This window comes from Lithobates pipiens, unplaced genomic scaffold, assembly GCF_037356315.1.
Source record: "Lithobates pipiens isolate NorthernLeopardFrog02 unplaced genomic scaffold, aLitPip1_a1.2 Scaffold_16, whole genome shotgun sequence".
Lineage (NCBI taxonomy): Eukaryota > Metazoa > Chordata > Amphibia > Anura > Ranidae > Lithobates > Lithobates pipiens.
In genome coordinates, this window is record NW_027507748.1 from 136,558,949 (window position 1) to 136,575,349 (window position 16,401).

The 16,401-nt window shown below is 39.2% G+C and overlaps 1 protein-coding gene across 2 annotated transcripts in view; it reads right to left on the reverse strand.

The window, feature by feature from the left end:
* SGSM2 (small G protein signaling modulator 2) overlaps window positions 1–16,401 on the reverse strand; it is a 550,156-nt gene that overhangs the window by 13,726 nt on the left and 520,029 nt on the right. For both annotated transcript variants that reach the window (XM_077480502.1, XM_077480501.1), the window contains 5 exons: window positions 13,803–14,207; window positions 9,467–9,591; window positions 7,904–7,986; window positions 7,020–7,129; window positions 4,599–4,695 (listed from right to left, as the gene is read on the reverse strand). In XM_077480502.1, the coding sequence (XP_077336628.1) occupies window positions 4,599–4,695; window positions 7,020–7,129; window positions 7,904–7,986; window positions 9,467–9,591; window positions 13,803–14,207 (820 nt within the window). The remainder of the gene's footprint in view (window positions 1–4,598; window positions 4,696–7,019; window positions 7,130–7,903; window positions 7,987–9,466; window positions 9,592–13,802; window positions 14,208–16,401) is intronic.

The following is a 16,401-nucleotide window of genomic DNA, read 5'->3' on the forward strand; positions in this document are numbered from 1 at the left end:
GTTTAAACTGGACTATTCAGGGCAGAGGTTATGTTAGGATCCTTACCTTGGATGTCAGACCTGTTTCCAGTTGGTAAAATCAGTCATGGACAGTACATCCACAGTTTTATGATGAGAGGACTATAAGCTAGAGAGCCTGATTAGAGGTTGAATTTCATAATGAAGTATAAGGCACAATTAACACCCACAATGCCAGCAGTGTGCTATACGCTAAATTGCAGTGGTCCTTTAAATGTACAGAAATTGGATCAATTTTGGGTTTATAGTTCTGAGAATGCAGGTTTTTCAGTCATTTTTGTCTTTTTCTTAAACTTAAAGGGACACGTGTCTGCATGCAACCTGATTATGTAACTATGAGAGATAATAATAACAGAAGTAATAATCTGAAAAACAATACTATTTATTAAAACACGTTTTCATGAATCCACATTGTAGTTTAAACTTTAAAGTTCAGAATGGTCCTGAATCTTACCCCAGTACTCCTAGAAGCCCAGTCAACGCTTAAATCATGGGGCAGTCTGCCATTGTCACTCTGGGGGCGCATAAATCTCCTTAAAATGAAGATTATCCCAAAACTTACTTACCTTTTCCGTCATTCTCCACAATGGCTGTCTAAGTCGTTTTTCAAAAAACGAAACCAGATATTTTCCTCTTTTATATGGGGCCCCTCACCACCCAGATATCGACTGACAACCTTAATGAGACCATGATCACAGGGAGGTATGGCTTTTCCAGACTGCTATAAATACTACCTTTCTGTACAATTGGTGACAGTGGCCTGATGGTTACAACCGGACAAAACAAACTCATCAACCATGCTGGAGGCTACGGTTGTCGATTCGCTGGAAGCCCTCCAATTTCTCATCTATCGAGGCCCTCAGGCCCCTTATCCTCTAACACCCTCCATGCTCGCTACGCTGCGAACATGGAGAGCGGGACTGGCCATTGAAAAGTGCAAGCGAACTGACATTTCTCCAAACACTCCGATATGGCTAAAACCTAGCCTACTCCACCTTTATAAGATCCCTGACCCCTATGCATGGACTAGACACGGTATTAAGCTTATGTCACATATCGTGACAAAAAACTCTCTACTCCCAGCCTGTCCTCTCTTTATAATTTGCCAAACCATTATTTATTCAGATACCTTCAATTGTCACACGTGTTTGCAGCTCAATTCCCACACTCCTTGTGTATTGTGGCACAGTCGGAACTAGAAAGTACACTCAGAGTCAGCTGTGACAGAAAACCTACCTCCCATCTATATTCACATTTCATTAACGTGTCACTACCGACTCTTGACAAACTTTGAACTAGATGGCAGACTGATTTTCCAACGCTCGACAACGACGACTGGGACTATATATGGGATCTCCCTTTTAACTCCCTGGTTTCTATCCGAGACCATCTAGTGCAATTTAAAATTGTCCACAGGGCCTATTACACCCCTTACAGACTCCACAGGATGAACCCCTCTAACTCCCCGGGATTTTGGCGATGTGGCGCCTCGCCGGGGGACTTTCCACACATTTTCTGGAAATGTCCAAAGGTCCAACAATACTGGGAGATGGTGTTGGAACTAATTGAAAAAGTCACCTTGACTACTGTGCCTTTGGCTATGGAGGTTTGCATACTGGGACTTACTGAACCCATAGTGCTGTCCGTTGCTAAACGTACAATGATTAGCCTATTGCTCTTCTACGCTCGTAAGAACATTGCTATGCATTGGAAAAAGCCAGAACCCTCTTCCATAGTGCAATGGAAACACCTGGTGAATAACAGCTTTCCCCTATACAAGGATACCTACATACACAGGGGCTGCCCAAAGAAATACGACAAGGTTTGGCACGCTTGGTTAGCTGAACCCGAAACAGCCTAAATAGAGGAGGGGAGTTAAGTTGTTTGACAGGGCTCTGCTCCCTTCCCCCTCCCCAGAAGATCTCAAGGGTTTCCAAGTTCCAGTAGGTTCCTGCAGGAGATCAAATCTATTGTGCCTGTCGGGCAGGGGCTACCAGAGATATACCGTTAAAGTTGTAGAGTATTGAAATGCCATATTGCACATTTGAACATTCCTTTTGTATACTGTAAGCACTGTTGTTATAAGTGTTGTATGTTATAAAATCTTCAATAAAAATATAAAAAAAAGCTCAGAATGGTTGATAAACCAGTTTAGCAGAGTTTATGTGATCAAATGTCTTTTGGTCACATGAAGGCCACAGAAGGCAGCATTTTATTGTGGAAAATAAACTATTCCAGCTACTTTTTATCTTTTCATCCACGCAAGACTGTTGGCCCACCCTGTGCAGCTATAACAGCTTCAAACCTTCTGGGAAGCCTATCCAAAAGGTTTAGGCATGTGTCCATGAGAATGTTTGACCATTCTTCCAGAAGCTCATTTGTGAGGTCAGGTACTGATATTAGACAAGATGGCCTGTTCTATCAGGTTGAGGTCAGGAATCTGTGCAGGCCAGTCAAGTTCCTCCACCCCAAACTCACTCATCCATGTCTTTATGGACCTTGCTTGTGCACTGGTGTGCAGTCATGTTGGAACAGGAAGGGGCCATCCCCAAACTGTTCCCACAAAGTTTGGAGTATGAACTTGTTCAAAATGTCTTGGTATGCTGACGCTTTAAAAGTTCCCTTCACTGAAACTAAGGAGCCAAGCCCGACCCCTGAAAAACAACCCCATACCATAATCCCTCTCCACCAAATGATTTGGACCAGTGCACAAAGCAATGTCCATAAAGACATGGATGAGCGAGTTTGGAGTGGAGGAACTTGACTAACCTGCACAGAGTCCTGACCTCATCCTGATAGAACACCTTTGAGATGAGTGGAGACTGTGAGCCAGGCCTTATCGTCCACATCAGTGTCTGACCTCACAAATGCGCTTCTGGAAGAATGGTCAGACATTCCTATAGACACATTCCTAAACCTTGTGGACAATCTTCCCAAAAGAGATGAAACTTTTATAGGTGCAAAGGGTGGGCCAACTCAATACTGAACTCTACGGATTAAGACTGGGATTTCATCAAAGTTCATGTGCGTGTAAAGGCAGGTCTCCCCAATACTTTTGACAATATGGTGTACTTTTATGTTAACATTTGAGTAAATGTCTGCTTTAAAAAGCAATTCCAGACAACAAGTAAAAGCAATCACTGAACCTCTAATGCTGTCCAGCAAACACAATATAACTGTGCTAAAATAAGAAAGTTTACTCCGTTGCCCTTTAAGTGTTTGTTAACCCATAGGGTTAAAATTACATTATCCTCTTGGTTGATTCATCAAAAGCTTGGGTGCTCAACCTGTGGCCCTCCAGCTGTTGCAGAACTACAAGTTCCATGAAGAATTGCAAGGCAGTTACAAGCATGACTTTCAATGGCAAAGGCATGATGGGAATTATAGTTCCGCACCAGCTGGAGGGCCACAGGTTGAGGACCCATGATATAATGTCCCCCTGTGACTGTGCTTTATATAAAAAAAATGCAGCTATATAACTTGTTTAAAGAGCGCAAATCTGCGATCACGTTACCCACCAGCTCTCACTTCGGCCTGACAGCTGCAGCGGGTGGGATTAAGGATCCCCCACTGACATCATTCAGGAGGGGAGGAGGAGAGAGGTGGCCGATCTCTGTAAACCAGTTATATAGCTGCATTTTTATAGAGCACCGTCACAGGGGGACATTGGATTCATCAACCAAAAGGATAATGCAATTTTAACCCTAATTTGAGCAGCAGGAGGGGAGGCGGCGGGCACAAACATGGAGCTCACAGGGAGGGGGAAGAGGAGACTAAGAGCAGGATGACAGAGGCACGTAAACTGACCACGGTGTCAGGGCTCAGCAGCCATGATGAATCATGATCAGTTTACAAAGGGGAGGTTAGACAATGGCAGGATCAGCCAGGTTTTTTTTAGGTGTTACAGAGGGCCAAATGACACAGAACAAGCATTGTGCTGTATAACATGCTTTAAAGGAACAGGATATTTTTTTTTGGGGTTAACAAACACTTTACTCTAAATACTTAATCCCTTGCAACCACAATCTAAAAAGCAGCTCACAGGGTCTCTGTATTCAGGTCCAGTGTCACCAAGGAAGGTTTGAATCTGATTGATAGCTGACTGTTAGCGGCGATGAAAAGTTCAAAACCTATTTGTTTTATACTGTATAAGACTTCCTGTGTGTTAGAGATGAAGACCTTGCAGTGGGTGTGTTTGGGAAAAGCTCTTCTGCATTACAAACAGGGGGATCTCAGATTCCCATGTTACAACCAAAAAATAGAAGGTAGACTGGTGCAATTCAACAACTCCTGGATGAAAAACTGAAGTACTGAACAGGTAGGCTGTGTTCCTGCTAGACCACTGAAGAGTCAATTTTTTTAAAATTTTGGAGCTTCAAAACACTATTGCCTCATATCTATTAATTGTATTTACAATCACTATAGTAAGGTAAGGTAAACTCAATGCTTAAACTAAAAATCTGAGCCTAACAGGAATGATACTCATTGTTAAATGGAAATGGTCAGAGTGAAAAAAAAGTGAGTGACCCCTGAAATATACCATTATAGTAAAAAATGTTTTCATGTGAAATGTGTAATACCTCTTTTGAAATCAAGTAGGAACCAACGATAACAAAAGTAGAAATGTGTGTAGTCTCCATTCTGATGCATGAGTTCAAACAGTTCCGAATCCAAAATCTGACAAAAGAAAATGAGAATTGCATATTAGATATCTGTAGATCTGTAGATATCTGTAAGAACCTCTTTTGAATTTGGTTTTGTAAATGTGGACCTCTGCGATGACTATGGTATGCTTGATGCAGAAGGTAATGGAAGAGAGAGCAAAAGTGAATCAGGGGCCTAAAATGGACCCTAGAGGCAACCAGTTAGGCAACATAAACCTCACACATAATCCCAATCAGGTAATGTCTAACATACAGCACCTTGGTCAGACCATGCATTCGGGAATTATAATGGTAATACTTAATAAAAGATGACTGTTTAATGTATTATACTGTTTTGTGCTCTATAGGAATATTATATATAATAAAGTGTTTGATGATGATTATGACATATCTCAACCTGATGATTCCTAGTACAGGATGTCAATACTCATAATGTACAAAAAGTTCCTAATCAACCTACAGGAAAATGCAGCTATACCACAAAACATCCATACCAAATAATTATTATCATCTACTTTAAAGCGGCAGTAAAGTCCCCCTTTTTTTCATACCTATAGGTAAGCCTATAATATTTAGGAGATATATACTTTAGTAGCAGCTGGTTACGTCACCCACTTTGTAGGGATTTTCTTTCACTTCCTATTTTGGCTATGGGACAGGACATGAACGAAGATCTCCCCAATGGGGCATAAATGGGGAAAAAAACTGACAGGGGTTATAACCCTCCCTTAATTTATCCAAAAATTAAAAAAATTGTCTTCCGTTACAATTTAGGTAAGTGAAGACTCTGTCAAAGAATGAATGCCTGGTGATCATGCCAATCCGTGGTACTTCCTCTTGCAGGGTGATCATTTTCACCCGCAGTGAAGTTGCTGCAGTGTTGTCACCATGAGCAACAGTGTCTTGACTGCCAGTGCTAACACACCCACTTCCTGTCAATCAGCACAGGATACATATCAGCAGGGGTGTTTTTGTGTTCTTTCCATGCACTTTCTGTGTGTACAAGATCATAAATTGGGCCTTCACACATGGCATTTTTTAATACTGCCACACAATATATAAAAATTAGCAGTAAATTGGCGCAGGCAGTGCACTGCGCCAAATGGTGGATGCCCCCTCTTACATCAGAGTCCCCCTTTTTATCAATGTCCCCTCTAACATGAGAGTCCCCCCTTACATTAGCATCTTCTCTTACATCAGTGTTCCCTATTTAATCAGAGTCCCTTATTACTCACATCCTCACACCATATCAGAGTCCCTTCCTACATCAGTATCCCTCTTCCATTAGAGTTCCCTTTTATATATTTAGAGTCGCCCTTACATCAGTGTCCCCCTTTCATCAAAGTCGCCTCCTACATTAGTGTTACACCTTACCTCACAGCACCCCCCTTATATCAGTGTTCCCTCTTACATCAAAATCCCCTCTAACATCAGTGTCCTTTCTTACATCTGTGTCCCCTCTTACATGACAGTTCCCCCATACATGAGTGTTTCCCTTTACATCAGTGTTCCCTCTTACATTAGGCTCCCACTTCACATCAACGTCCCCTCCTACATCAGTGCCCCCCTTACATCAATGTTCCCCTTTATTAATGCCTCCCTTAAATCAGTGCCTCCCCTTACTTTACACAGCATAGCTGTAGGATGGGTGCTGGAAGGTGGAGTAGGAGTGGGGGGGGGGGCACATGCACATGACATCATTGCTTGTTAGGACACCAGTGGTCCTAGCAACCAAGGACAGTCAGTGGGGGGGGGGGGGGGGGGGTTGGGGTGTTAGTGTAGTTTCAGAGCTCTCACCCGGGCTTTGTGCTGTAGTGGGAACAAAATATTATTTTTAAGGCTAGTGCAGTGGAGACCAGATAGAATGGATCTTTGAGCATTATTCCTACTCCCTTGGAGGATATGCCATTTTGTATCTGCCCAAGCCAGGAAGAGGGATCCTAGAGGGTGCTCTACATCAATTCCTTTCAGTAGCAGAGCCCTTTTTTTGGATCCTTCCTTTAATAACACCACTATCAAAGTGAAGACCTTGAAAGTCCCAGTTATGGCATATGACATAAAGGGGACAAAGTAAAAGAATTCAGCACTCTGGAGGAATGCATGTGAAAAAAAAAAACCCATGGAAATGCATATATATAGGAAGAGGGGTTAAGGAAAAAATTGAGAGGGACTTTAAGTATTTGTATGTCTAACAAAGCTGGAAATAATTCTGCTATGAGTGGTTTCTGCATTCCTTTTAGAAAGGCTCCCTGTGAATATATTCTGACTTGGACAGTCTGTTGTTATTGTCCATAGCAGTGGTACAAGCATGCTCTGTGATCTCAGAGAAACACCCACCTGGATCAATGATCTCATGTTGGCGAAGTGTGTGTCCATGGCCCCTCCATTTGGGAAGTTCTGACTCATTCTCTTCATAAGCTGTGTAAAGCAGCTGTATGCCAACATATCTATAATTGGAACATATCATCTTGTTAGATGAGGTTTTAGTAAAGCAGGATATGTCTAGATGCATATTTGTAAAGAGACATGAACAGGATATATTTTAGAATAAGAAACTTCATGTAAAAAATGTCCACCTTTGAGGTACAAATCCTCCAACTGACAACTAAAAATAGAACTGGAGCCAATTTTTCTTAATTTAGGAAAAAAGAGAGGAAGGTATTGAATCTGCTGTGTTCCTACTGGGGGGGGGGGATTTCCCCTTACTTATTAAGAAGTCACCAACACAGGAAGGGATGGCGATCATTCTAACAGAAACATAAACAGCAGGGAAAGGAACATCTACTGGGTTTTTTATTGCTAGTTGAATTCTGGCTGGGGAGAATCGCAACCATGCAACACTTCTACATAGTATATAGTCAGTATGATCTTAGTCTTACATTCACTGACTGTGGTTGCAGTGGTTTGGACCATTTTGGACTAGTTATTTCTTCATCTCTTCTAATAAAGATAACTGTGATACTGCAGGGAACTGCCACACAGGCAAGTCTGTGAAACATCTTTTGAACGGTAGCCATGCACATCAAGTGAAAGGTGTTCATGTCCGAGATCATAATTTCATTTTCAGCTCAATCACTTAATTGTTTTTCTATCATATTGCTTTACTATCTGTAGACCCTGACCTAGAAAAAGTATGTTCTTATCAAGTGCTTTGAAACTGTAAGGATAACAGTCCATGAGCGCACACTTTCAAAGAGAAGCCAGTAATTGCATGGACCTACCATTATTCAAAATCACCATGAGTGGAGCCAGCAGATCACACATCCCTTGTACATAACCCACATCCAGATGTTCCCACACATAGCTGCAAGAAAGTAGAAGAGCAACAACATTAACATGGGATCAATATTTTCTTATGTGATGCAATATTCCCACTATTGACCGCTTTCTGTATTCTTCCAACTGATATCCTTTACCCAATCCCGCATGTTTAAAAACAATTCACATTTTAGCATATTTAGAAACAGTTCATGTTTTAGAAGAGTTAAAATGGAAATAAACACATTGTTTTAACAGTTTCTCAAAACAGTTAGATTCGAGGCATGGTGTGAATGATAACTGTCATATTTTCTTGTGATCTCAACTGAACTGTCAAGCCATCAAACAACTGGTGTCAGAAGTTATCTCATGTGCAGCAACATGGCAACTGAAGATCAAAAAGAGGCTAAGATGGAAACTTCCTTGACTATAAGTACAAGAAGGTTTAGTTCCGCTTAAAGGGGGGTATATTGAGTCTTTCAGATCCACAAATATTTCATGACAAGATACTAGAGAGTTCTCAGCAAGTGTTAGGCACCCAAGTGTGCACTTTGTTCAGCTGGGGCCACTTTCAAAGTTAATAGGGGCATTTAGCATTTTTTTCCTGCCTCTAAACTCCCCTACATGTTAACCTACCTGTCCATGCACACATAGGGGTTGATTTACTAAAGGCAAAAAGACTGTGCAGTTTCCCTCTGCAAGTCGCTCTAGAGCTTAATAAATGAGGTAAGGCTTCACCTTGCAAAGAGTACCCAATCATGTGCAAAGAAAATTTAAAAAAATGAATTTTTGCTTGAACATGATTGGATGGTGGACATCAGCAGAGCTTCTACTCATTTGGAGCATGTGCACTTTGGAAAGTGCACAGTATATTTGCCTTTAGTAAATCAACCCCATAGGGTTTTAGCAGTGTTTAGTGTCAGTGGAGTTTAGAGGCAGGAAAAAAACCCACTGCCAGTGCGCCCATGAGCCGCAGTTTTGGCAGAAAAAACGCTTGATGCTGCTAAAGATTGCTAAACGAGCCTAAACGCTAGGTGCACTTAACACTTTAGTGTTTTTTTAATTTCAATGGCTAGAATAAATACAAATTCTGACCAATGAGATAAACGCCAAACACCAACGCCAAAAACTGCTATACTGGTTTGAAAAAACACACCTTTGGTGAGTTTTTAACAATGATTTTCTCCTTTTACAATAATCCACTGTGCATGAGGATTTAATCTTTGGGAACACACAATTCTTTTTTTCATCTTTTACAAAATAAATCCGTATATATCACAGTTTTTCTCCTACTTCCCAAGTCAATATACTGCTCTGAGCGCCATGTCACCTGTTCAAAAATAAATGCATGCTTGTTGATTGAAGGCAACGCTAAACTAATACAGTTTGCATTTTCTTTTCCTAACTGTGGAGTTAAGAAAAATACAGAATTAAATAAACACTGACCTGCAAAAATCTGTGACAAAAGAAGGCAGATAGTTTTTTTGTTTTTTTTTGTTACATACAGGATACATGCATTGATATACCTGCACATGATGTTTCGGAGCTTTTCCAAGTTATCCGGTGTGAAATACCAGTAGTTCCGATCACACCTCTGGACATCTTTATCAATACGATGTAAGTTTAAGGCAATAGTATCCAAAAGTTCAATCTGATAAATAAAAACACAAAATTTTAAATTAAATCACAATTTGCTTTGCTTGTTATTAGTTAAAAAATCAGATTGAACTATGGCTGTGTTTACTACTTAAAGTTAATTATTTCAATGTCAACCATTATGTTCGATAACCATAGAAAACATCCCTCACTGAACTTGTTGAAAAATTAGGTCCACAGGTGAGTTATATGGCTCATACTACCCATTTCATTTAAGGCATGTTTATCAAATGAAGTATGTAGGATCATTATTAAGAGTCAGCAAGCCTAAAGGCTGGGTTATTATTGTTACTGATATAACCAAAGCAGTAGGCACTACATTTTTAAACAGATCTTCAAAGGGTCACTGAAACATTCGACAAAAAAAAAAAGAAGGAAAAAACACAGTTGCCAAGTAGGGAAACTTGTAACTATTTCAAGGGAAAACCTAGTTGGAAGCAAGGTGAGTGAAAGTTCTTTTCTAAACTATGTCAGAATAATAAATCCATGTCTTGTAATCCAATTTGAAATGTATACATTCAGGAAAACGATAATCTCTAAATACAGTGCTTTTAGACAGAAGACCCACTAATTGGGTTCAGAAGCTGAGGTTCCATTGAATCCATTCAATTCTACAAGAAGGATGAATGTTATCATTATTACAATGTAATTAAAAGAAAAAACAATATGTTTTCCTACATTATTGTTTTATTACCATCTATCATCATTGAATAGTTGCAGGCAGCAATTAGAAAACAACAAAAACATGATCCATATTTTGAAGATTTATATATATAAAAAAAATTTGTGTTATTATACTACAGCCTTTACGCCTGCATTAACCACTTCCATACCGGGCCTCTTCTGACACTCCTCTCCTACATGTAAAAATCATATTTTTTTTTGCTAGAAAATTACCCAGAACCCCCAAACATTATATCATTTTTTTTGGCAGACACCCTAGGGAATAAAATAGCGGTCATTGCAGCTTTTTATCTCGCACGATATTTGTGCAACAATTTTTCAAATGTGTTTTTTTTTTGGACAAAAATCAGTTTCACGATTTAAAAAACTAACAAAACAGTAAAGATAACCCATTTTTTTTTTTTTGCATACACTCATGGAATGATGCTAAACTTCAGTACTTAAAAATCTCCATAGGCGATGCTTTAATTTTTTTTTAAATAGGTTACATGTTTAGAGTTACAGAGGAGGTCTAGTGCTAGAATTGTTGCTAGCGCTTGTAGGCACGCAGTGATACCTCACATGTGTGGTTTGAACGGCATTTATATATGTGGGCGGGACTAATGTGTGCATTCGCTTCTGAGCATGAGGGGGCGTTTTAAATTTTTTTATTTTACTTTTTTTATTTTTACTTTCTTTTACAACATTTTTTTTTGATCGCTTTTATTCCTATTACAAGGAATGTAAACATTCCTTGTAATGGGAATCATTTGTGACAGGTCCTCTTTATGGATAGATGTGGGGTCAATAAGACCCTACATCTCTCTTCCAGGCTTGAAAGCATGAGATCGAGAAAAAAAAATCCACAATCTCATGCTTACCAGCCGCAATCGCGGCTTTGTTTACAACTGCGGCCTGGACGTGGCATCATAAGGTCGCGCCCGGGGCCTCTGACGGTCATAGAGATGGAAATCTCTATGCTCATCATCTGGCGGCGGGCGATTCTTTCTCTGGGTCCCCGATGGTATGAGAGACCCCGGAGATGCACCAGATGGCGGCAGGAGGGGGGGATGTCATCATTCAGATATTCCCACTGAAAGTCCAGGACGCCATTGATGTCCTTGGGTGGGAAGTGATTAAAAATTAATGTTATCAACGCTTGATAAATCTTCAGCTCTTGCACTCTGGGCATTTTAAAACTCTCTTAGCGCAACACGGTCTAATAGACTGTTGGAGATACCTAAATCCCACCACCAGAGATTTTACCCCCTACTGCATCCTCACAATATATTTTCATGAATTGACCACTTTTTTTGTGTTTCACGCTCTCCTACCTTTAAGCCTCATGCACACAATCGGATTTTCCGCAGACAAAACCAAAACCTCACAACAGACTTTTGTGCCTGGATTTTGTCTTGCATACAAACAGCAAGGAATTGTCGGCCAACAAACACAAACTTAGTGACACACTACGTGGTTTTTCAGTTTGGTGAGTGTTGATTTGCGGTTTTCATTTTGTGCTTTTCAGTTCGTTTCTGAACAGGTGTTCATAAACCAGACATGGTGCGGAATCGGAGGAGATAACATGTTATTATTATTGGCCTTGGAGTTACTGCTTTGACCCAAATCCAGTCCAGGAACAGAAGGAGTTCCTGGACCAAAAATTGGTTGCTATTATTCGTGACCAATTATGTCATATGCCTTTGCTGCGGGAGTTCCAGGAGAATAAACCAGATGATTTTCAGAATTATCTACGGATGATGGACCCCTGCTGTCACCAACTCTTGGCATTGTTGACCCCCTGTATTAAGAAGCAGGACACATGCATGAGGCTTTTATTTAATTTAATGATTTGTTTTGGTATATTTTCTATATTTTTGGATGCATAGAATGCACTTTTTTGGTTAAGTTCTACTATGGGCAGATAGTATGTATAATTTTATTTGTTTTCTTTTTTTAATGCACAATAAAAAAAATGTGGAGAATAATACTTAGCTTATTGTGTTTTATTTCAAATGACAGTTTGGGAGTGGGCAGTTACATTTAAAAAAATATAATGTAAAATTAACAAGGGACACCAACATATTTGTATTATCTTTGATCTTAAAAACGACGGAATAATGGTGTTGTGGTAACTTGCCCCAAAAAAAAAAAAAAAAAGCATAATAATATTATTCTTGATATCACTACAAAAAAAGCCTTTTGCAATTTGTTTGCAATAACTCCACCAGTATCACCAGCAAACCAGCTTCATTAGTATCGCATTAAAGAAAAAGAGAATGTGCACTGCATTTCGAGATTTCATGATATGCTACATCACGAATGTTAATTCTGCATTACAAACGTTAGTTTACAAGCCCGACTGCTTCTGGCTCGTCCTTGCTTCTGAGCAAGGGTGTTTGTACTTTGGACTTTTGTCCGATGGACTTGTGTACACATGCTCGGAAAATCCGACAACAGACATTCATCCATGGAAGATTTTAAAACCTGCCATTCAACATTTGTCTGCGGAAAATCTGACAACAATTGTCTGATGGAGCGTACAAACGGTCGGATTTTCCGCCAACAGCCTGTCATCACACATTTCCCGTCGGAAAATCCGATCGTGTGTACGCGGCTTAAGCTATACCCTCAGTGAACATAATATCAGTCCCTTGGTCTGACCACAGCATAGTTACCTTTACCCCTTCCTCCCTTTGGGTGGCTACAGACCAGACACGGGCACTTTAACCCCTTCGCGTTTAAAGGTAAAACAAATGTTAAAGTGATTGTAAAGGTAGAAGGTTTTTTATCTTAATGCATTCTATGCATCAAATGAGATTGATTGTTTTATTGATGGTATTGATAGATATGCAGATAAGCAACTTAGACATACTAAACATAAGCTATATTTGAAAGGCAATAATCAAGGCCCACTTCTTTGTAAGTTTGGCCATGTAAATTATACCCCCCCAAAAAAACTCACTGTGGTGTTACTTTTAGAAGAATCTGATTATTATTCCACAATTTTTTGCATTATGAGAGATGACCTTCATTTCTACAATTAATTATTTATAAATTGGACTTTATTAGCACGGCTTCTACTTCTTTTTTATGTTTTTTTGTGTATATCTCACATTAAGCTGCTGCTCATTGAATTGATTTAGTGATCAATTTTTAAATTAGCACAGTTTTTTCCCCCTTTATAGGAAAATATAAGCTGCCTCAATCATTTAAGCTAATGAACATTTAAGAGGTGGAGCAGGCAGAGCATATGACCAGGCCAGATGGAATGAAGCAGATCAGAAGTGGAGATGAGACCATCATTTATGCCTTTGTATCACAGCATGGGAAGCATTTGAAACAATATACAATGAAACTCACCTATATGTAAATTACCCTTTAGATGCAAAATACTTGTGCATCTATCCTACAAAACATGATTTTTTCATAGGTTGTATATGAGGTGCTGACATACTGTTACTTGATTATTTTCACCAAGTTTTGTTATAACTTGAAAACTGAAAATAAAAATCAATGAAAAACAAATGTTATCTTACTTACTGTGTAGGATGTGGGGCACATGGAAGAAATATCTTCAGAATTACTTAAGTACTCCAGCTGTGAACACAGCTGCTCTTCACATATAGAGTCCTGCATTTTGAGAACGCCCTTTGTTTTCCTGGGAGTGCCTATGCTCATTTCTGTCCTGTCTGACTCTGTGCTTGACTCTTCTTCCTCAAAACATAAGCTCTGTCCATCATCAATGCTCGACAGTATCCCCGAGGTCACAGAGTAGTTACGAGAAGAGGGAAGACCAGAATCAGGAGAGTCAAACTCCACAGACTGCTGTGGTTCGGCTGCCACTGCCGATGGAGTACCATCAGTGTTGGTCAAGGTAGTGGTTTTATCGTTGTGAGTTTTCAAGTCTCGGTCTGTGAGATCTATTTCTTCTGTAGACATGAAGACCTGCAACACATATATATTGTAAGGTGCGGTAGTAATGATGTGAAATATACTCATGGATGTATTTAGACATCTTGCTACTCAGGGATGCATGTTTTTTTTTTCTAAAAGAAAATAAAGCTAGAATGTGTTATTAGAAGAAACATGATCTGCTTTATATTAACAAATGCATTTAACTGTACTGACCAACAGACAAGAAAAAATAGAGGGTTTCATATTTAATGTACTATAGTGAGTCTTCTGACACCTCTCAACATCCCTGCATACACTTCTCTCTATAGCTCATTTTCTGAGACAACTAAAGAAGTTAGTGCTGCTAGGGGAGAAAAGGGGCTCTCAGGAGTACAATAAATCAGAAACTAACAGTTGGATAGATCCCCTTGCATATGCCCAGCTTTATACTCTGATCAAGGCTTGTCTCCATGACAATACATTTTCACTGTTGAAGCCCAATTGAACTTTCAGTTTAATGAACCTGGCATGTACTTAGCTGATTTAAACTGAAGGTTCAGTTTGGTTTTAAAGCGGAACTAAACCTCGCTATTCTACTGTTTCCCAAAACAGTTACATTCAAGGCATGTCCTGAATGATAACTGTCACAGTTAATTTTACTCTCAACTAGACTTCCACTAGACTGTCAAGTCCTTAATTAGCTGGTATGATAACTGATTACATGTGTAGCACCATAGCAACTGCAGATCAAACAGAGGCTAAGATGACGGCTTTCTTGACTGTAAAGGATAGGCGGATTTAGTTATGATTTACCTATATCATAATAGTTTCAACATTGCCACTTCAGCAAGAAAATCCAACTGATTACTACAGCCAAGAGTTGGCCTGAAATGGTAGCCTGTAATGCAACCTGCCCCTGTTATATTTTATGCCGGATTTTCATTATTTGAGTATATAGAAACAAAACTTTACACAAGTATCTTGCCTTAGTACAAAGAGTTGTCTTTGGCACATTATTCCAACAATGGAAACAAAATGTGTGGCATTTACTTATACAGAAAAAGCTGCCCCTGCTTACTGTGTCTGAAGGTAATTTTTTAAAACTTTGTGGCTAAAATATACTAATCCTGCTTGCTTTGTAACAGTTCATTTTTTTTTTTTGATGTCTTGGATGTTGCAGTAGGTGCAGAAGCCTCTACCTCCATGGCAGCCTCTACCTCCTCAAGCATTCCTACCCCCTGGTGGAAAAGTGTCAGTTCAAACATCTGCATGTTATCAAAAAAGTCCATTACTGAGAGGTCCTCTGAGATTTCAAATGTAATATACAGTAAGTGCAACAAAGATATGGTCTGAATATTATCAAAGACCAAGATTTTATCTAAACACCAATTGCAGAGTGTGCACACATTTATATATAAGCGTAGTATTATAAAACAATCTGTGTAACTAGCTACCCAATATTCTAAGAATCATCACTGTATCCTTCTGCAGCTCAATGCCAAGGATGCTGGAGAGGGATATCAATAAAATAACAAATGGATAGCTTTTCCTGTTTGGATAGCAGAAAATATCATAAATTACTCCAGAGAGTGAATGTTATTCTGCTAAACTATGCAATAATCCTAAGATTAAATGTCACAGAAAGAGATATACAGTTTAATAGATGTCAAAGTTTTAAAGCAGCAAATGCTAAAAGGCCATCATATGTCAGAATAAAACATAACGGCATAACAAATATTGTGTGTTCTCTGGATTTCTACTCCGCATTTACAGAGAAGAAAACTGGAGTTTAAATAATAACCTTTATTGGTAGGGAATATACCAGGTATACCCAGGTAATGTGCTTGTGGGAATTTATTAATTTGACATACAGATGACAGCAATCCGGGGCAATCAGTCATTACTTTTTTAAACAGGTAAAATCGAAAAGTGGAAACACTTAAATGCCAATGTCGTTAAAAAAAGTCATCTAGAACTATGCATACCCTACTGTAGACTGTTAGGATACTAAGATCAACAAAAGAGTTCAATGACCACACACAATTACCTTATTTATTGCAGGGGGTTATGGTGTTCGGTACAATAAACCAAAGCTGACTCTTATTAAGAGGAATCTTTGACTCATCATTGCTTTATATTTGTTTATATCAAACACCAGGATGTTTTGTTCTTTTTTCAGTATTACTATTTTCATGATAGTGGTTATAATTTTTGTCTGTAACATTAAAAAATGTATATTTTGCAC